This window comes from Phascolarctos cinereus, unplaced genomic scaffold (assembly GCF_003287225.1).
Source record: "Phascolarctos cinereus isolate Bilbo 61053 unplaced genomic scaffold, phaCin_HiC Scaffold_4;HRSCAF=312, whole genome shotgun sequence".
Taxonomy (NCBI): Eukaryota; Metazoa; Chordata; class Mammalia; order Diprotodontia; family Phascolarctidae; genus Phascolarctos; species Phascolarctos cinereus.
In genome coordinates this window covers 666716274-666736936 of record NW_027555847.1, presented here as the reverse complement: position 1 = coordinate 666736936, position 20663 = coordinate 666716274, and the positions used below count along the sequence as shown (strand labels likewise).

Genomic DNA, 20663 nt, shown 5'->3' with positions numbered 1-20663 from the left:
TTAAAGACCTTGGAGCTCTTAAGACATTACGTTCCACTTATGGTTACCTCTAATTGTTAGGAAGGTCTTCCTTAAATAAAGCTTAAATTGGCCTCTTTGCAACTTCTCCCCATTGTACCTAATTCTGACCTTTAGGAAGCAAAGTAATTTTCTCTTCCATGTGACAGCAATCATTGTTGAGGGCCGATCTTAAGAGTCTGATAAGGGTTTAAGATCCAAGGCAGAGTCTGACCTCTGCTCAGGCTTTCACCCCAAAGGGCTCAAGGATTAAGTGGTACGGCTCCCCAAATTCCTTCCTGATAAAGAGGTCTCTGAGATATCCCTTCTCTCTCTTTGAACCTTAGATTTACATATTTACTCCTCTATGCAGGTGGCGCCAAGGCGCCTGGGAAAACCTTGGAATCTACAGCCCAATCTAGGAACCCTGATAAGGAGGAAATTCATGATTGTTACATCCTTAGCAGATGTTCTGGGGAGTATCTCACGGGGAGGACTCTTTGAAATTAGGCTAGATCTTCCCTATATATTCTGTGCCTTCAGATGAATAAACTGAGTCAGTAATTCTACTCCGCCTGGCCCATGTCATAAGTTATTTCACGCCTCTCCGTTCAGTGTACAATCTGGTTGCGGGCAACAAATCATGTTTCTGCCCTAAGCTTTCTCCAGTTCCTTCAGCACCTCCAGTTCCATCAACCAATCTTCACATGGTATGGCCTGAACACCCTTCACTATCTTGTGTGCTTTCCTCTGGATATTCTCCATTTTTTCAATGTCCCATCAAAAGCATGGTGCCTAGAATTAAACACATTATTTCAGAATGTGGTCTGACCAGGAGATGAGTATATGAGAACTATGATCTCCCTAGTCCTCGATACTGTATCTTTTTTAATGCAGCCTCCAACTAAATTAGCTTTTTTTTTGGGGGGGGCACTGCCTTAATTGCACTAACTTATATTGATGTCGCAGTTCACTAAAGCCATCAGATCTTTTTTGAATGAACTGTCCAGTCACATCTTCCCCATTTTGAACTAGTGAAATCAATTGTTTTTAACCCAAGTATAATTTCTCTATTAAATTTTGTCTTATATTCAACTCAATGTTCTAATATGCCAAGACTTTTTGGGATCCAATCATCCAGTATATTAGGTATCCCTTCCACTTTTGTCATTTGAATAATTGATAATCACATTATGTGCCTTTATCCAAATAACTGACAAAAACATTAAACACCACAGGACCAAGTATATATGCCTGGGGTACCCTGGAGAGCTCTTGCCAAGTTAACCTGGAAGTATTATTGACTGCACATGGAGACTAGCCATCAACAAAGTTATGAATTCATCCAATTATATTACCATCCAGCTCATCTCTCTCCATCCTTTCCACAAGAATGAGAAAATTTGCCACTCAGTAAAAGTCTACACCATATTTACAATATTCTTCTGCTCTACTTATTTAGTAACCCTATAGAAAAAGGAAATAAGACATCATATGGCAGCTTAAAAAGCTGCATTAATCTAGCTACAATCCAAGATGAGGTAGTGTCATTGTACTTAACACTGTTTAGATCATATCTGCAGTATTATGTTGAATTCAGGGCATCAGTTTAGGGCAGGGGTGGGGAACCTGTGGCCTTCTAGGTCCTTGGGTTCAGCCTTTGGCTGAGTCCAAATTTTGCAGAACAAATTCTTTTTTTTAATTAATTTTTAGTTTTCAACATTTGCTTTTATAAGATTTTGAGTTCTAAATCCCACCCCCCACTCTCTTTTGCTCAACACTGCATGCAATCTGATATAGGCTATACATGTATGATCATAAACAAATCCTTTTATTAAGGGGATTTGTTCTGTGGAGTTTGGATTCAGTCAAAGGGCTGGACCCAAGGACCTAGAGGGCCACATGAGGCCTTGAGACTGCAGGTTCCCCACCCTTGGTTTAGGGATCTATATTGATATATTAAGGATTGTCTAGAGGAGGGGAACTAGGATGGTGAGGCTAGATAGCATGCAATTCAATGATCATTGGAAACAACTGGAAATGCTTAAATATGGAGAAGACATGATAACTGTATTCAACTACTTGAAATGCTGTTATGTAAAATGAGCTTAGATACATCCTTTTTGGTCCCAGAAGACAAAAAATGGAAACAGTAAATGGAAATTGTAGAGGTAGAGTCAAATTTGATGTGATACTTAGAGGTGTCCAACAGCAGTTAAGTGCTCTCAGGAGACAGGCTTCCTATCATTAGAGGTTTTCAAGTAGAAGCTGAACTCATCAGGTCTGCTTTACAGAAAGATTACTAATCAAGTTCAAGTAGTACTAGGTAAGGTCTGGAGGAGGGAATCCTCAAATACTAGGACTCTGAAGGCCAGCTCTTCTATTGCAATGTGACCTTGAGTTGGTCACTCAAACTCTGGACCTGTTTTTTCCCTTTGTAAACTCGGCATGATAGACTAGATAATTTCCCTTCTAGCTTCAAATTCTATGTAACTATTCCATACAAAGACTAGAGAGGAGGCCAGCACAGTTTCCTGTTCTTCAGAGATACAGAAGACAAAGTCCACCTTCCTAGGATCAGTTCCTGAGAGAAGCGCTTCTGGGAAATACACTAATACATAAGGATCAGGTTTAGCTGGCCACCAAACAAGACAGAGGTGAAGGCCCTTTTAAGGTACTAGGTCCTACCTGGATTCTCATATTCTATTCAAACAACACACCATTAGTCTTAATGACTTCAAAACAAGGGAATGGGAAAATGGCAATCAGAATCACCAAGAGCTAGAAATCCCCAATACGGCCATACACAAATGTCAGATACTGCTTTCTAGACTGTGGGTATAATTTGCTGCTCCTGTGCCCATAAATGAGTCGAGAAACAGTAGTCAGTTACAGGTGTTCCTTACTGACAGCATGGGTAAAATGAAGATAGTTGGAAAGGGGTAGGGGAAATTGTGCAAAAGGTCTTTTGTTGTTCAAACCTGTGATTTCACAGACATGAGGAACTCCTAGTATGGAAAATAGAATTAATAAGTTGCTTGGCAGTTCTGAGATGTTGAGTGACTTACTCATTTTATACTGCTAGTGTGTCAGAGGCAGAATCTGAATCCAGGTTTTCCTGAATCCAAAGTCAGTTCTCAATCTATATCACTATGATGTTTCTTAAGCAATGTCATAGAGTTGGGGAATTACTGGATTGTCCATCTAGGTGACCTGCTTACACTTCCAACTCAACATGTCCGAAACTGAACTCATTATCTTTCCTGCAAAACTGTCCCCTTAGGAATTTTTTTTAAAAGTAACATCATCATCTTCTTGGTTACTCTTGGGATCATCTCTTCCTTCTCCTTCATTCACCATTATCTAATCTGTTGTCAATCCTGTAGGTTCTATATTCCCAACAACTCTCTCATCCGTCCTCTCCCAGTGCAACCTCACAGTTCAGGTCCTCATCTCTTTTCTTCCTGATTACCATAATGGTCTATCTAGTCTACCTATCTTCAGTCTGTCCTCTCCAATACATTTTTCTCAACAAATCCCACCTCAGACACTTGTTAGATGTGTGACTCTGAGCAAGACACTTTGGGCTGTAGTTTCCTCAGCTATAAATTGAGATGATTGCACCTGATGGATTCTAAGGTCCCCTCCAGCTCTAAATCTATGATACTAGAATCTTCTTAATGGATTTCTCTATCCTTCCATGCAAAAACTTCAGTGGTTATCTATTGCCTATTGAATAAAGCGCACACCTTGTTTCACAATACTCTCTTTCAAATATTTCATGACCCACTCAAACTGTATTACTCACTGCTCCCCATTCTCATTCTATCCTCTTTTTCATTTTTTAAATTTTTTTTTAGGCAATTGGGGTTAAGTGACTTGCCCAGAGTCACACAGCTATTAAGTGTCAAGCATTTGGTCTGAGGCCAGATTTGAACTCAGGTTCTCCTGACTTCAGGGCCCCTCTCTTCTGTCTTTTTCAATGTCCTTCCCAATGCCTTGAAATGACTCCTTGACTTGCTATCTTCAGCTGTTAAAGTCCTTTTTCTTCCGTCAAGAATAATTCCATTCTACCTTCTCTACCTTCCATGAAGGCTTCCCTAAAACCCCAGAGATAGAAGGTTCTGTTATCTCTCCCCAAATTTCCCACAGATCTCTCCTCGACACTTATTATGCCTTACATCACTGTTACTTGTGTTTGGCTTATCTCTCATTCCATTTGATTGTGGGCTCTTTGACAGTAAACTGCCATCTTTGTATTCTCAATGACTAGAGAATATGGCTATATAGATACACATATTTATATGTGTGTGTATGTATCTTCTACTACATATAGTACACAAATTCATCAAATTGAATCTAATTCTAACAGACACCCTTTCTTCAACACAGCCCCATTTGAAAAATGGGGGAAAAACACCTGAGGCACAAGAGCAATGAGGTGGGTTACTTCAGGTCACATAGTGAATGAATGGTGAAGTCAGAGCATAAACTCAGGTCTTCTGACTCCATATCCAGTGTTCTTCCATTAGGTTATATCAGAACTAACCACATCCACACATCAGCAATATTCTTTTCACCATTTATTCTCTTTAAATAAGTGAATAAGTATAACTGAACATTTTCTGCATGCATCACATTCATAATACCTTTTTTCCCATGTGAATTCTCTCGTGTCTTTTAAGGCTTTTGCTCAAGAAAAAGGATTTTCCACATTCACCGCATACAAAAGATTTCTTTCCCATATGAATGAACTGATGTTCAATAAGAGATGAGTTATGAGGGAAGATTTTCCCACATACTTTACACTCATAAAGTTTCTTCCTATCATGAATAAACTGATGATAAATAAGGCAAGAATTCCGACTGAAGGCTTTCCCACATTCATTACATATATAGTTGTTCCCTTCAGGATGCATTCTCTGGTGGTAAGTAAGACCAGATTTCTGAATGAAGGCCTTCCTACATTCATGACATTCATAGGGCTTCTCTCCAGTATGAATTCTCTGGTGTTTATTAAGCTGTGTTCTCTGACTGAAGGCCTTCCCACACTCCTTACATTCATAGGGTTTCTCTCCAGTATGAATTCTCTGATGTTGACTAAGGGATGATCGGTCACTGAAGGATTTCTCACATTTGCTACATTCATAAGGTTTCTCCCCAGTGTGGATTCTTAGATGTTGAGTAAGATGTGTGCGCCTACAGAAGGCCTTCCCACATTCTGTACATTTATAGGGTTTTTCTCCAGTATGAATTCTTTGATGTTGAGTAAGAGATGAACTTCGGCTGAAAGCTTTCCCACATTCATGGCATTCATAGGGTTTTTCTCCAGTATGTATCCGACAGTGTTCAATCAGGTGTGCTTCAATACTGAAGGCTTTTCCACAATCATTACATTTGTACCCATTCTCTCCATGGTGAATTACCTGATGGTGAATAAGACTAGACCTCTGACTGAAGGTCTTCCCACATTCATGACACTCATAGGGTCTCTCTCCAGTATGAATTCGCTCATGAACAGTAAGGTTCGTTTTCCTACTGAAGGCTTTCCTACATTCCTTACATTCATAAGGCTTCTCTCCAGTATGAATTCGCTGATGGTTAATAAGGGATGAGCTATCTCTAAAAGCTTTCTCACATTCATTACATTCATAGGGCTTCTCACCAGTATGAATTCTTTGATGGGGAGTAAGGCGTGCTCTCTTACTGAAAGACTTTCCACAATCTGTACATTTATAGGGTTTCTCCCCAGTATGAATTCTTTGATGTTCAATCAGGGATGAGCTATCACTCAAGGCCTTCCCACATTCTCTGCATTCATAGGGCTTTTCTCCAGTATGAAATCTCTCATGTCTATTAAGTTGTGTTCGGGTCCTGAAGGTCTTCCCACATTCATTACATTTATGAGGTTTCTCACCTGTATGAATTTTCTGATGTTGAATAAGATATGGTTTGTGGCTAAATGTTTTCCCACATTCACTGCATTCATAGCGTTTCTCTCCAGTATGCTTTCGGTAATGTTCAATGAGGCTTCCGCCAGTATTGAAGGCCTTTCCACATTTGTTACCTTTATATGGGCTCCCTCCAGGATGAATTTTCTGGTGGTGAATAACACTAGACCTCTCACTGAAGGACCTCCAACACTCATGACATTCATGGGGTTTCTCTCCAGTGTGAATTCTCTGATGTATAGTGATGTTTGCTCTCTGATTTAATGCTTTACCATATTCTTTATATTCACAGGATTTCTCTCCAGTACTAATTCTCTGTGGTTTTATAAGAAATGAGCTGTGGCTAAAGCCCTTCTCATATTCACTGCAGTCATAAGGTTTCTCTCCAGCATGTATTTGGTAATGTTCACCAAGTCTTACATTAATATTGAAAGATAGCCCACATTCCTCACATTGGTAGAGTTTCTCTTTTCCATTTAGTGTCTGAGGTTGAATAAGAGCTCTGTGATAACTAAAAAGATTCTCACATTCACTGTGATTCCAATATTTTGTCTGTTTGTAGATGCCGTGATCGAAGGTTCCATCAAATTCATTGTATTCATGGCCTTTCTGTACAGTGAAGTTTTTTTGGTTAGAGACTTTCACTGGTAGGAAATCATTTTCCTGGGAATAAGATTTCCTTTGAGTTTCCTCTGCAAAGTTCTCCTTTTGGCTCAAAGACCTGCCCCCCTGTTTATGAGCTTTTCCAAACATGCATTTCTGGTGGAAAACTTCTCTGCTGAGTGCCTCCTCTAATCTCTCTGGTTGACCTACTTCTTCAATAAAGTCCTGCTTTTGAGGTGACTTTTGGGTCTGGCACTTAGCTTTCCAGTCTGAAAAAAAAATTGGGAATACAAATCATAAGAATTCTGATGTTGTAGTGGGTAGAAGGAAGGATTTCAGAAACTTAATCCAATCCTTATGGAAAGAAGTAATCCTTCATTTGTAACATGGAGTTCATAGTCATTTGAATGGGAAAGACTTCTAGAGATTATCTAGTTCAAATAATACAAGTAGGTTCATGGCTATCTTTGTATTTTCAGTGCCTAAAACAAGACACTATACATATTCATTTTACAGATAGGGAAACAGGCCCAGGGAGGTGACCTGACTTACCTAAGGCCACATATTGAGTTACCTTGTGCCTTCTGGTAGCGAAGAGCCTACTGGGGGAATATTCATCCTCCTCCCCTGACACAAAGGTCACAGAATCCTAAGTAAAGACTGTTCTTATTTAGAGAAGCCAAAACCCAAACCTTTGCCCATCAAGCACATCCAATATATCAAAGATGGTCACATTTCAATGAATAGGTAGGCTGGTAATTGAGTGACTCACCTGGACAGGTGCCCTCTAAGACCACTCCTTTTTCAGTTTCTTGGGGATAAGGCATTTGAAACTCTTCTCCCCACTCCAACCAGGAAATCATGACTGGTTTGGAATCCATAAGTCCTATTTGTAGGGAAAGAAACAAGAGAACTTTGTATACGTAAAAAGTAGAAAATAAAAGGATTCTGGATTGTGTTTCAAAGTGGGATGGTGGGTCCATGTGGCAGTGCTGCACAATGGTGAGAGCTCTGCCCTAGAACTTAGAAAACCTGGCTTTGAGTCCTCGCTCTATCACCAGCTCAATGTGCTACCTAGACAAATCAAAGAATAATACAATCTTTGGAAAGTGGAAGGGGCATGAGAGGTTCACTCATTCAAAACTGCCCTGAAACATGAATTCCACCAAACCACATATCACAAGCAGCTAATCTACCTTCTACTTGAAGACTCCTAATAATTGAAAGTTGAAATGGGCACAGAGCCCATATCCTCATATTTGTTAGGGGCATGGTGTAGTAGAAGGGATACTGGACACAGGTTTGAATCCCAATTCTACACTGACTCACTGTATGACTTTCTTCTCCCCTTGGGCTTCAACTTTCATATCAGATTAAATTATCTCAAAGTGCCTTTCTAATTCTAAGATTCTATGATTGCTAAGGTATTACAAAGAAATTGAGGTTGCCTTTTCTAGCCACAAGGATAAGATTCTCTATCTTACAGAGAATTCTGTACTGGAGCCTTGCCTGAAAGTCCCTTGCTGTCTTGGGATAAGGAATGGCCAGAAAGAGAAGTTGCAGGTTTCCAAGTCTATTCTGGGATCCCTTTTACTTGGTAACAAGGATCCGGTATCACTGTCTCTGTCTACAAAGACGATTAGGATTCTTGGAAGACTGAATTGCTTTGGCTAAGCACAGTGGAAGCCCAAAAACATTTAATAACAGGTACCCTCAAAGGAAGACCTGATTCACAAGGGGAAGATAACCTTACCTAGGGAGACCAGGTTCCTATAGTTCTCCAACATCACATCCTTGTAGAGGTCTCTCTGAAGAGGGTCCAGGCGCTCCCACTCCTCTCGGGTAAAGTCCACAGTCACCTCCTTGAATGTCACTGCTTCCTGAAACACCAGATTTCTGCTGGCCCAGGGGCCATCCCCCAACATGCCCCTAGTGGGGTAGGCTGGAGTTAGCAGGACTCCCCTGGGTCAGGGGAGGTAGATGTAATATAATATGGTATAGTGGAAAGAGTTCTGGGGCTTGGAGGCAGGAGACATCTGATTTTGAATTCCACCTCTGATACATCCTACATGTGCAACCATGGGCAAGTATTTAATCTGAGTCTGTAAAATGGTGATAATATCTCAAATGCCTATTTCATAGAGGTTCAAATGAAATGACATATGTAAATGCTTTGCTAACCTTACAAGCTTGTGTAAGCATCAGTCACTATTATTATTTCTATGAGATGGATAAGAACTAGATCTAAAAGTGTTTAGAAGGGAAGAGTGACCTGAGGCAAGTTATGACTGGCAGGATTGTAAACTCTTTCAAGAAAATCAAGTTCTACCACTGACTTATAGGGTAAACTTAGGCAAGTCATTTGACTTACTCTGCCTTAGTTATTAACTCATCGATAAAATAAGGGTGTTGAACTAGAAAGCTCTTCCACGTTCTCTGATAGAAATAGAAGTGGGGCTCAGAGTCACATTCTCAGACAGGCATCTAGGCAGGTAGTGTGGGCCCAATCTTATCCAAATCCTTTGCTCAAAGTAGCTAACATGCCAGAACACCTGCTTGCCTTCTGCTCCCTCCTACCGCCCTCAGACATACAATGTACAACATCAATTCTATATTCGAGACCTAGGCTGCCTCTCAGAGATCATTTACTGTAATTCAACCTCTCTTATTTTTACAAAGAAGAAAAGTGTAGTCTAGAGAGAGGGAAAGTGACTTACTCAGGGTCACATAGCTTGACAATGACGGCACTGAACTCTGGTCTCCTGGCTCCCAAGTCCTAGACTTTTTCCATCAAAACATGCTGTCTCCCATGGAGACTAATGTTCATTAGGATAAGCCTAGTCTCCCCAAGCTGAGGACAAAGATTTGGGACTCAGGAACTTGGATGGGACTCAGGAACTTGGGAAAAGACACTCAAGAATGAAGAAGGGAAACATGTCTATGCTTGAGGATCTGGGATATTGTTCCAGGAGAGATGATGGAGAACCCAACTTACCCAGGAAGTGACAGACCTAGCAGCCACTGCTTCCTCTTCTGTGTTCCACTTTTGGAGAAGGGAAGACTTCAGAGGCCATGGAGCTATTGGAGAGAAAAGTTATAGTGAGGGTGAGTACTCTAGCCTTATGCCTCCAGATTTCCCAGGGCAGAAATCCCCGCAAACCTATTTGTAACCCATCCCTTGGCTCCTCCAGGTCAGAAATGAGGCCCACAGTCACTGTGACCTGGAGTTCTGGTTTTGTCCCTGGGGTCCCAGTAGGTTCAATCTATTACTATTTATTCAATTCAAGTCACTCAACAAATATTCACAAAAAGGACTATGGCATGAAAAGCACTGTGTTATGCATCACAGTCTAGTAAGAAAGACAAGACAGGGAAAGAAATTGCTTAGAAACCAGAATATGAAACATGCAGAGAAGTCAAATAAACATGAAAGAATTAAGAGAAAAACTCCATTCAGGGACATCAGGGAAGGCTTCCTGAAAGTGGTAGCATCCAAACTGGGTCAAGAAAAAAAGAAATAAAAGACTCCAACAAGCAGATATGGAAGGGGAAGAGAGGGTATGTGATACATAGTGAGTGGTGTGAATAAAGGTGGGAAGGCAAGAAAGGATAAGAAGGCACCTGGGGATAGTGAGTCTCCAATCCGGGTCAAACAAAACATGAGTGAGTATGTGGGGTGGGGGTGAGGGCAGAGGGGGAAGCTGGGTGATGGTAAGGGGGAAGGTTATAAAGTGTGAGACTGCTGTAGAAGAAAGCCGATATGACAGTGGAAACCTGGCCTTGGGTGAGAACTGTGGCACATTGAGAAGATGCATATGAGACATTAAGGGATAAATTAGAGGAATGGGAGACGGTTTAGATAGCGACACTATTAACACAGAGAGACTGGGGTGGGGTAGGCTTTGGAAGATAATGAGCTCAGTTTGAGACATTCAGCTGAAGATATATAGAAGGTAATGGGAAATCCACGCATGGAGCATACGGTAGAAGTTGACAGTGAAGATACAGATTTGAGAATCATCTGTAAGGTGGTGGTAACTGAATACATGGAAATGAATGAGATCACCAGGGAAGAATATAGAGAAACAGACCAAAAACTTAACTTTGCAAGCTACCTACATTTAAATAAGTAGGAAGAGGACGAGTCACAGGCTGACAATTTTTCAGTGACAATAATTCAGGAAAGCTGTAGACTAAGGCATAGAGAAGTGTCAGCAAAGGATGGAAGGAATGAATGGTCAGCAATGCAGTATGATCCACTTGGTAACAGTTACAAAATAGTAAACAAGATCAATGGAACGGACTAGACAAAGATAACTGAATTAAAAAGCCCAATGCCTGATAAACCCCAAAACATCAAATAATTATGAAAGAACTCTCTATTAGATAAAGAATTGCTGGGATAATTGGAAAATGGACTTGCAGAAATTAAGTTTACAACAATATCTTAAACCATATTTCACAATAAGTTCAAAATGGATAGATAATCTGAAAACCTAGAATAACAAAATACATAAAATTAGAAGAAAAACAGGTCATATACTGTTCAGAGGTATGGATAAACAAGGGTTAGAGGGAAGTAAAAAAGATAAAGTAGATATTTTGAGTACATGAAATTGAAAAGCTTTTGCAGAAACAAAATTAACACATCTAGGATAAGAAGGGAAAGAGTAAATTATGCAAAAATCTTTGAATCAAATGTCTCTGAAAAGGATTTGATATATCAGCTATAGAGACAACAAACAGAAATATATAAGACCAAAGGTCATTTTCCAAAAGAGAAGTGATCAGGGGATATGAACAAACAGTTCTCAAAAGAATTGCAAACTAATTACATCCATATAAAAAAATGTTCCAAATCACTAATAAGAGAAAAGCAAATAAAAATGCACCCGATCCATTCAGTCAACAAGTCAAAGCACCTATTATTTGCCAGACACTGTGTTAAGCTCCAGGAATAATAAAAAAAAAAATTTTTTTAAAGAGGTAAAACATGGTCCTTGCCATCAGGGAGCTCAGATTCTAATGAAATGTGAAATGAGGTGAATTGTGAAAAAACATACAAATAACTTGTTGAAAGAGGGCATAACTGACTCCATTTGGTTCCATAGTAGCCATTTTGCTGTGTATGACCCTGCGTGAACTGCAGGACGAGTTGCAACAGCTGGTTCTCTTTACCATCTTCTTTCCTTCTGCAATCGGTACAAAAATACTTAATTGCTGAAAAGGAGGATTTCAACATCTTAAAGAATGTTCCTTCTCCTTATGTAGTCTGACAGGTGATGCCTGATTTAATCCAACTAGCTATAGTAACAAGGGCATATCTTTTCTCAATCTCCTGTAGCTAACGATATACATTCTCCTCAATGAGCACACTTCAAAAAATTTCTGTATGACTGGCTGCACTATAATGAGCAGCCAGCTTTCCTTTGTCTCATGCAATGTATAAATAATATTAGCTGAGTTGTGAAAGACATACTCTTTTTTTTTGGTGAGGCAATTGGGGTTAAGTGACTTGCCCAGGGTCACACAGCTGGTAACTGTTAAATGTCTGAAGCTGCATCTGAACTCAGGTCCTCCTGACTCCAAGGCCGGACCTCTATCCACTGTGCCACCTAGCCGCCCCAAGACGTACATTTCTATCGACTGCTGGTGGACAGTGTCACACTAAGTGCATAAACTGCAGTCGTATCTGTTTCTGACTCATGCTGGCTTATTGACAGTGGCTAGTCAAATAGTATATGCAACAAACTATGCATAAAAGGTAATCTTAGATAAAAGTCCCCCTGTAGAAGCTGAGATATCGGCTCGATCTCAAAGGCAGCCAGGGAAGCCAAGAGGTGATGGCGAAAGGGCATTCCAGGCACAGGGGCAGCCGCTTGAAAAGCACCGAGCCAAGAGACGTTTCGTCCCATGGAAGGAACATCAAGGCCCTGTCCTGGACTGTACAATAGACGGGTGGGAGTAAAGCGCGAGAAGCCTGGAAAGGTAATAAGGGGCCGGGCTGTGAAAACTGGGATTTCATACTTGATCCTAGAGGTGATAGGGAGGTGCTGGAGTTGAGAGGGGGTAACATGGTCAGGTGTATGCTTTAGGAAAATCACTTTATCAACTGAGTGGAGGACGGACTGGAGCAGGGAGAGATTGGAAGCCAAAGGCCATTGCAATAGTCTAAGAGTAAGGTGCTGAAGACCTGACACAGGATTGTGGTTGTATGACTGGAAAAAAGGGAACATAGAGAAGAGATAATGAAGATAGAAAAGACTTCACGAGAGAATGGATATACGGGGTAAGTGCAAAAGGAGTTGAGAATAATACTTAGGTTGGGAGCCTGAGTGACTAGGAGGATGGTGGTATCCTTGATGGTAATAAAAGAGAAAGGAAGAGGGGAGGGTTTGGGGTAGGGGAAAAATAATGGAGTTCTGCTTTGGAAATGTTGAGTTTGACATGCTTATAGGACATCCAGTTCAAGGTGTTCAAAAGGCAGTTGGTGATGGGAGACTAGCTTAAGGGAAAGACTAGGGCTGAATATGTAGATTTGAATCTATAGATCTGCGCTGAGATGATAATGGAACTCACGGGAAGTGATGAGATCACAGGTGAAAGAATATAGAGAAAGAAGAAAAAAAAAAGACCAGAACAGACTCTTGGGGACACCTATGGTTAGTGGATATGACCTAGGTGGAAATGAAGATGAAAAGGATGGTTGGATAGGTACAAGGAGAATTAGGAGAGAGAAGTGTCTCAAAAACCTAGAGCAGAAAGTGTTCAGGAGAAGAGGGCGACCAACAAGAGGGTTTCATCTTGCAGTCAGTAAATGTGCAAAGATGAAAGCTGGGAATAGTCAATATCTGAAGAGCTGCAAAAAAACAGATATACTAATGCATTGTTGGTGGAGCTGTGAATCTATAATCACTTTGGAAAGCAATTTGGAATTATGCAAATAAAGCGGTCAAAATGTCAATATCTTTTGCTCCAGAGATTCCACTGTTAGGTATATACTTCAAGAAGTTCATTGACACAGAGAAAGGCTCCATGTACCCTAAAATATGGAGCAACTAGTTGGCACAGTGGATAGAATACTAGGCCTACAGTCAGGAAAACCTGAGTCCAAATCTGGCCTCAGACATTTACTAGCTGTGTGACTCTGGGCAAGTCACTTAATCCTGTTTACCTCAGTTTCCACATCCATAAAATGAGCCGGAGAAGGACATGGTAAACCATCGCAGTATCTTTACCAAAACCCCCCCAAAGAGTCAGAAGTGACTGAACAACAACAACAACAACAACAAAAAAACCCCCAACAAACCCAAACACTAAAATATGTACAGTAGCACCTTTTTGGTGTGGTAGCAAAGAGTCAGAAATAAAGCAGAACATCAGATGGGGAAATGGCTAAATAAATTGTGGTATACGAATGTAATGGATTATTACTGTGCTATTAGAAGAAATGGACATGATGAATATAGAGAAGTGTGAAATTTTGTACGAAGTAATACAAACTGATTTAGGCAAAGAATTTAGGCAAAACCTAAACAGAGCCAGGAAAACAAGATACACAGTGACTACAACAATGTAAATGGAAAGAACCATCACCACTTAGTGGCAAGGAGGTCACTGGTGACCTAGTTTCATAGGATCACAGATTCTGAAGAGACTGAAGAAGCCATTCGGTCCAATCCCCACATTTTGCAGGCAAGGAAACTGAGGCCCAGGGCAGTCAAGTGAATTGATCAAAGTTACACATAGTAAGCATCAAAGGTAGGATTTCAGTCCTGGTCCTCCAAAGCCAATGTTCTTTACAGTGGTGGGAATAGGAGCCACATTGCAAGAAGCTAAGGATTGGAGGTGGTGAGGCAATGGAAGCAGCAAGTGGAAATCATTCTTTTTAGAATTAGAGCAGTGGAGAAGGGAGAAATAGGCCAACAACTTGAAGAGATGGTGGGGCCCAGTAAAAGGGCTTTTTGGATAGGAAAAGAGAAGGTATGGCTTGGATATGTTTGTAGGCTTGAGGGAAGGACACAACAGAGAAGGAAAGATTGAAAATTAATAAGAGAGGGTGTGACTGATAAACAAGCTCACAGAGGTGATGGAAGAAGAAAACATTGATCATAGAGCTGAAAGGGTTAGTTTCGCAAAGAGGGACATCACTTTCACTGAGACTAGGGGGAAGGGGAGATTAGTAAGGACAATACGTATAGGATCACAGAGATGGGGAGCTGAGGGAATTAACATCTGAGAGCATCAATCTTCTCAGTAAAGAAAGAAACATAATCATCAGCTAAAAGTAAGGTGACAGGGAACAGAGAAGGTGCAGGAACAGCTGTTGTGGAGAGTGTGATCTAGAATCAATAAGAGATGAATAACTACCATGAGGCAGTGAAAGCCTAGTTCATATTAGATAGCATAAATATTAGTAAAATCAGTCAACTGACCAGAATTTCTTCTGGGGGTATTCTGCAACTTTTGCATAGGAGGTAAATGCTTGTAGGTAACAAGTGTGGAAGGTCAATAGGGTGGAAGACGAGGTAATAGATTTGGTTGTATAGAGGGTATCAGTGAAGTAATTAATAATGTAAAGTATGATTAAAGACAGAATCATAACTCTTGGAGGTGGAAGGAGCTAGATGGATTATCTAGCTTTCATTTTATAGAAAAGGAAGGCAAGGCCAACAAAGAAGTGATTTGCTTTAGGTTTTATATTGAGTCAGTGGCAAAACCTAGCCAGGAACTCAAGTCTCCCGATTTCTGGTCTACGAATACTTTCTCTCAATATCATTGTTTCATTATACACAAAGTAGCTAGATGCATTTCCTTGTTAACAAAAATGTATAGGGCCCTCCTCATATATCCCAAATATAAGGCACATACACAAAAACACATTTATCCAGAAAGGTACACACACAAACACATTAGAGCCCTGAATATAGAAGGCAACAATAAATGTCTGTTGAATGAATCAATCAACAAGCATTTATTAAGTATCTACCATGTGTTAGTCACTTGGGATACAAGTATACAGAATGAAACAATCCCTACTGGCAAGGAGCTTCCATTCCAAACAAAAGTTTCAAATGGTAATAATTCATGTTTAGAATACTTTATCTACATCTGTATCTATGTAAGACAGTTTCACAGATATAAAAAGACATACAAGAAGTACACAAAGACTGACAGCTATGCACTATCATATCAATAAACAAAGATACATGTACAAATGCACACTCATTAACAAATAAAGTCACATGGCTAAACAAAGTTTCATAAAGACCTACACAAAGGAAGTGACCGCCCCAGGTCACAGGCAGATCAGGAGCCAAGAAATCTAGGCATCACCGTATCCATCCTGGGGCCCTCATCCCTTCCTTCTTTCTCCTCCCTGGGCCCCCACCCTCCCATTAGGAAGGGCAAAAGGGAAGAGGAAGGAAGGGCTGTAATAAGAAGACTGTGAGTGTTTGGGGAAAGGGAAGAAAAAGGTTGTGGAGAAGGGAGGCTAAAAGAAGAACACACAGGGACAGCTAGGTGGTGAGTGGATAGGGCACTGGCCCTGAAGTCAGGAGGACCTGAGCTCAAATCCGGCCTCAGACACTTACCAGCTAGCTGTGTGACTCTGGGCAAGTCACTTAACCCCCACTGCCTCAAAAAAAAAAAAAGAACAACAACACATAGTAGGGCTATGTAGGGTCCACTTTGCCCCTTACCCACAAGTAAAGGCCTATGCAAGCAGATGCCTTCTCTAAGGCCTCTGAGAGAGGCTTTGGTCAGGATCATGGTATGAGTCAGTGACAGCCAAAGATTCTGATTCTATGCAGTACCCTTTTCAAGCTACCCTAGGGACCTCCAGCCCAGGAGCCTTTCTTTATACCTACTTTGTTGCATACGATAGAGCCAAATGGGAAAGTCTAGAAGATGCAGGAAGAGAGGCCCCAGTAGAGCTTCCAAACCTTGTCACTGAGCCTACCACATCAGGAAGATCTTTATCTTCCCTCATGGGTTCAGTTCCTTCTGCCCCACCCAAGACGATTACACTTTCCTTTCCCTACACCTGTAATTCTCACCTCTGTCCAGAAGAATAGGAATCTTATCCTCCATAGTCATTCCTCTTTGATATTCATCTGATCTCTTGACGTCACTGAAGTCCTGATCTCCTGGGACAGGAATTACTTCAGCACCAGTAGCTCCCTGATTTTCTCCTTCTTGTGCTCCCATAGTTCTGAAGAGAAGTCCTGGGGAACAGCAAGCTTTCTCTTGGGGAGGATTCTGACTCCCCGGAGGCTCTCTCTTCCAATTCCACTCTATTTTCTTCTCCATTCCAATTCTACTTTCTGAGGAATCTGGTCTGATCTGTGGAGCCAGGATGCGGGGCCTCAGTGGCAGTGACTCTTCAACTGGGAGCTTTTCTGAGGTTCTAATCTCAGTCTGAACCATAGGAAGTCCTCTCTCAGAAGCCTTAGCCTGTGCTCTAGAGGACTGGAGGCCACTATGAGGCAGAGACCAGATGAAATCAGCTTGTCCTGTAGACCAATGCCCAGGGCTCTTGGAAGAAGGCTGGAACCCTGGAACAAAGAAATACTCCACAATGTAACATGGTACTGTGAAGTGGAAAAAGCCCTCATCTGGAAGGCTGCAGACCTGGGATCTGGTCCTGACTCTGCTGTGTGGTATTGGGTAAGATACTGCCATTCAGACTTTGAACTAGATATTTTAGTTCTGTTTTGATAAAGCTATGTCACCCAGGGCAAGTTTCTTCCCCTCTCTAAGCCTCAGATTTCTCATCAGTAAAAATTAGGGGGTTGTGTCTATACTTTAACAATTAGAACTGTCCAAAGAGGTCTTTAAACAAAGGCTATGTGAGTCCTTGTTGGGTATACTATAGAGGGGTAACTTTCAGGTAAAGGTGAGATTATTATTATGCCTCTGGGGCCATTTCTGAATTTAAGATTCTATTTTGAATTGTTGTTTAACATTTGTATTATTATTTGACTTTTCATTTGTTTGCAAGATGTGATTCATTAAATGTTAGGGCTAGAAATTATCATACAGATCGTTTAAGATAATGCTCAGAGAGGGGAAGTGATTTGTCTAAGGGATCTATAGGGAACTTCCAACATGGAAACTCTTTCCACAGATACAGATTGTCAAGTCTTTTGTAACTTACACTTTTAGAGGGGCACTAAGGGGCTTAAATGGCTTACCCAAAGTCATAGAGCTAGAATATGCCAGAGGCAGACCTTAAACTCAAGTCTACAGATGAAATGCTTGTCCTGTATTCACTATGTCACATTACCCTTCATTGTATTATATGATGTTGCATCAACATGTAGAGGTTGAAATCAGCTAAACTGGAGAATTTTCAGCAATCCTGGAGCAGGAGCAGAAAAGTAAGATGACTAGTTATCTAAAGGGGGTGAGGGATTCTAGGGCGGTAGCTAGTGAAACATTAAACATTAATATTGGGAGGCAAACGGGAGTAACAGGCAAAAAAATAAAAATAAAATACTGCACTAGGAGTCAGACGACTTGGGTTCAAAAGCCCTGCTCAAACAGGGGAAATCATTCCACTTTCCTGTGCCTGTTTCCCTATCTGTATCTCAATGACTACTTGCTCATAAAGGTAGATGTAACCAGTTATTTTTCCCCTCCGAAATACACACACTAGGAGAAAAGACTTAGTATGATAGGAGGTAGGGGGAGGAAGAGCACAGAGGATGAAGGAACAACAGGATAGATAGGAAATTGAGAAAGGAGTCCAAATAGAAGACCGTAATAGCTTCAGCACCATCCTCACCCCCTGTTTTCTATACATTGTCTCCCAACTAAGCCACAGGACTTGGAATCAAGAGAGACATAGGCTAGAATTATTATTATTCTAATTAAAGGAGTTAATATACATAATGCACTTAGTAAAAAGGGTTATTTATATGACAGCAATTATCACTGTATGCCTCTGACACTTACCCTCTGAGCCCCAATTTCTTCACTTACACAATGTGATATCACAAGATCATGTCACAAATCTGGAGATGGAAGGGACTTTAGGGATAATCTAATCGATGCCTTGGTCCCCCATTTTACAGACAAGGAAACTGAAGCCCAGAAAGATTATGTGACTTACCAAAGGATAACATAATAAGTGGCAGAGCCAGTATTTTGAGCCCAGGTCATTTACGTTTAAGTGCAGCATCCAAATTTGGCTCTTTTTCCATTGCATCTAATACCACCCACTCTACCTATCTCAGAGGTGTTCATAGGATTATGTGACATTTAAACTATACGCTACGCTGTACTACATAGTTTATACTGCGCTATGTAAACGTGAGTTGCTATTACTAGCAGAGAGGCATCGTGGCATAACGGAGAGGCTGCTGGCCTTGCTTGGCGCCACAAAGACCTGGGGTCAAGTGCTACCTCTGACACACCTTGGCAAGTAAATCACTGAATCTCTTAGCGCTCTAGGCACCTCGGCCTCTAAGTTGCAGAAATGGTAACAATCTCCATTAGTAGCGGGAGTTCCCTCCCATGGGAGTTACCAATAGCAACGGAATCACAGGTCACGTCCCAATCCCAGTTAGTATTGCTGGAGCTGTTATTTAATTACACTCTCCCGTCCCTTTTCGGCTCACCTCACAGTCCCTCCTCCAGACTCCTCTTACTCCTCCTTTCAGAGCCGAGCTCCATCTCTCCCATGGATCTGCCCCACTCCCCGTCTCCCCGAAGCTTCGTTTCCCCGCCAGACTCACCCCTGCCTACACTTGCAGCCGCTCCCAGCTAGCAGGACAAAGCACCCGTGCATCAGAGCCAGGCCTGAGAGCAAATGCTCATGCGCAACAGGGGCCGTCAGCCTACGTTTCCCGAAGGCCTCGGCGGTTAGCCGTGCTTGCGCCCTGCTCTCCATGGGATTCGGTGGGGTAGAAGGGATTGTGGGAAATGGAATTCTCTGCAGAGACTGGCTGAGGAGGACCTTCGAGTGCGCAGGCGCTCTGACTCTAGCCTAGTGGCTAAGCTGAGTGTATAGGAGGAGCAGATATTATCATGTTTCTCCCTCTCAAACCTAGGAGACAGAATCCGGAGATCTCGGAAACAAACAATCTTAAACATAAAAGGAGGTGGGGCTCTCATGCTCCTCTGTTTGACATTTAAGGTTTCTGCCCAGTGTCTGGAGACAGGCTTTTCTGCTGGTCAAAGTATAGCACCAAAAATATTGGAGGGAAAAAGATGGGAGAGAGAAAAGGAGGGGGAAGAAACAAGTATGTATTAAGCACCTACTATGTGCCAGGCACTGTGTTAAGCACTATGCAAATATTTTCTCATTGGATGTACACAACAATCCTGGGATGTAGGTGCTATTATTATCCCCATTTTACAGTTGAGGAAACTGAGGCAAGCAGAGGTTTAGGTGACTTGCTCAGGGTCACACAGAAGTATCTGAGGCTGGATTTAAACTTGTCTTGCTGATTCCAGGTCTAACTATTGGGCCACCAAACTGGCAATGGAGGTTTGTAGCTGACAGATATGTATAATAAAGGCAAGACCTTGGCCTAGGTGGGTGCAAAATAACCTTGTCTCCTTAGATTTTTGTTTTCTTACAATTTTATGTTCAGGCAAAGCCAAAGGGTATCTTGAGAATGTTAGGAGCATTCTGATTTTTGAGTAAGCAGAGTCTGGAAGGGAAAAAAAAAAAGACAATCTTAGCTTTAGGGTACTCTGCCTTCTTCTGTTAGCTGGGTGTGGTGGTTTTGACTAAACAGGATTCAAACCCTAGCACCCTAGGTACTAGTCACTAGATGATAGGAGGCTGGAGCTAAGGTGGCCAATGAAGGGATTAACTCAGAATCTGGAAGAGCAGGGATCAGCAGCCAGCAGAGAGTAGGCATCTGTTGCCAGTGGCTACCAGGACACCTGCAGAGCAACTCCTGTCAGGATACTAGTGGAGCAATGCTGAAAGTGCCACAGACATCACTGAGCAAACTCCATGAGACCAAAGCCATGATATCACATCTGTGACACTGTATCATCAAAGGCATGGGTTGTCCTTTTATGTGTGTGCCCTGGTCGTGTTATTGTTGAGTGATTTCAGTGGTATCCGACTCTTTGTGACCCCATCTGGGGTAT

The 20663-nt window shown here is 41.5% G+C and overlaps 1 protein-coding gene across 3 annotated transcripts; it reads right to left on the bottom strand.

Annotated features, from left to right (window-relative positions):
- Positions 1-4567: 4567 nt before the first annotated feature.
- On the bottom strand, positions 4568-19413 carry LOC110196245 (uncharacterized). 3 transcript variants are annotated; one of them, XM_020969419.2, is made up of 6 exons: positions 19292-19413; positions 16610-17107; positions 9547-9629; positions 8305-8431; positions 7324-7437; positions 4568-6820 (listed from the first exon to the last, which is right to left on the bottom strand). In XM_020969419.2, exons 2-6 carry the CDS (start codon positions 16977-16979, stop codon positions 4638-4640), a joined length of 2877 nt encoding a protein of 958 aa, XP_020825078.1. In that variant the 5' UTR covers positions 16980-17107; positions 19292-19413; the 3' UTR covers positions 4568-4637. The 3 variants fall into 3 exon arrangements, with proteins under 3 accessions (XP_020825078.1, XP_020825079.1, XP_020825080.1); XM_020969420.2 differs by lacking the exon at positions 19292-19413 and adding an exon at positions 19175-19256; XM_020969421.2 differs by lacking the exons at positions 16610-17107; positions 19292-19413 and having other exon boundaries at positions 8305-8480; positions 9547-9631.
- Positions 19414-20663: the final 1250 nt, after the last annotated feature.

Coding starts and splice junctions, on each gene's coding strand:
- LOC110196245 (XM_020969419.2), bottom strand. CDS start 16,979: ATGGTTCAGACTGAGATTAGAACCTCAGAAAAGCTCCCAGTTGAAGAG. Junction 9,630..16,609: donor TCCTATTCTTCTGGACAGAG/GTGAGAATTACA, acceptor TCTCTCCAATAG/CTCCATGGCCTCTGAAGTCT. Junction 7,438..8,304: donor TAGGAACCTGGTCTCCCTAG/GTAAGGTTATCT, acceptor CCCTACAAATAG/GACTTATGGATTCCAAACCA.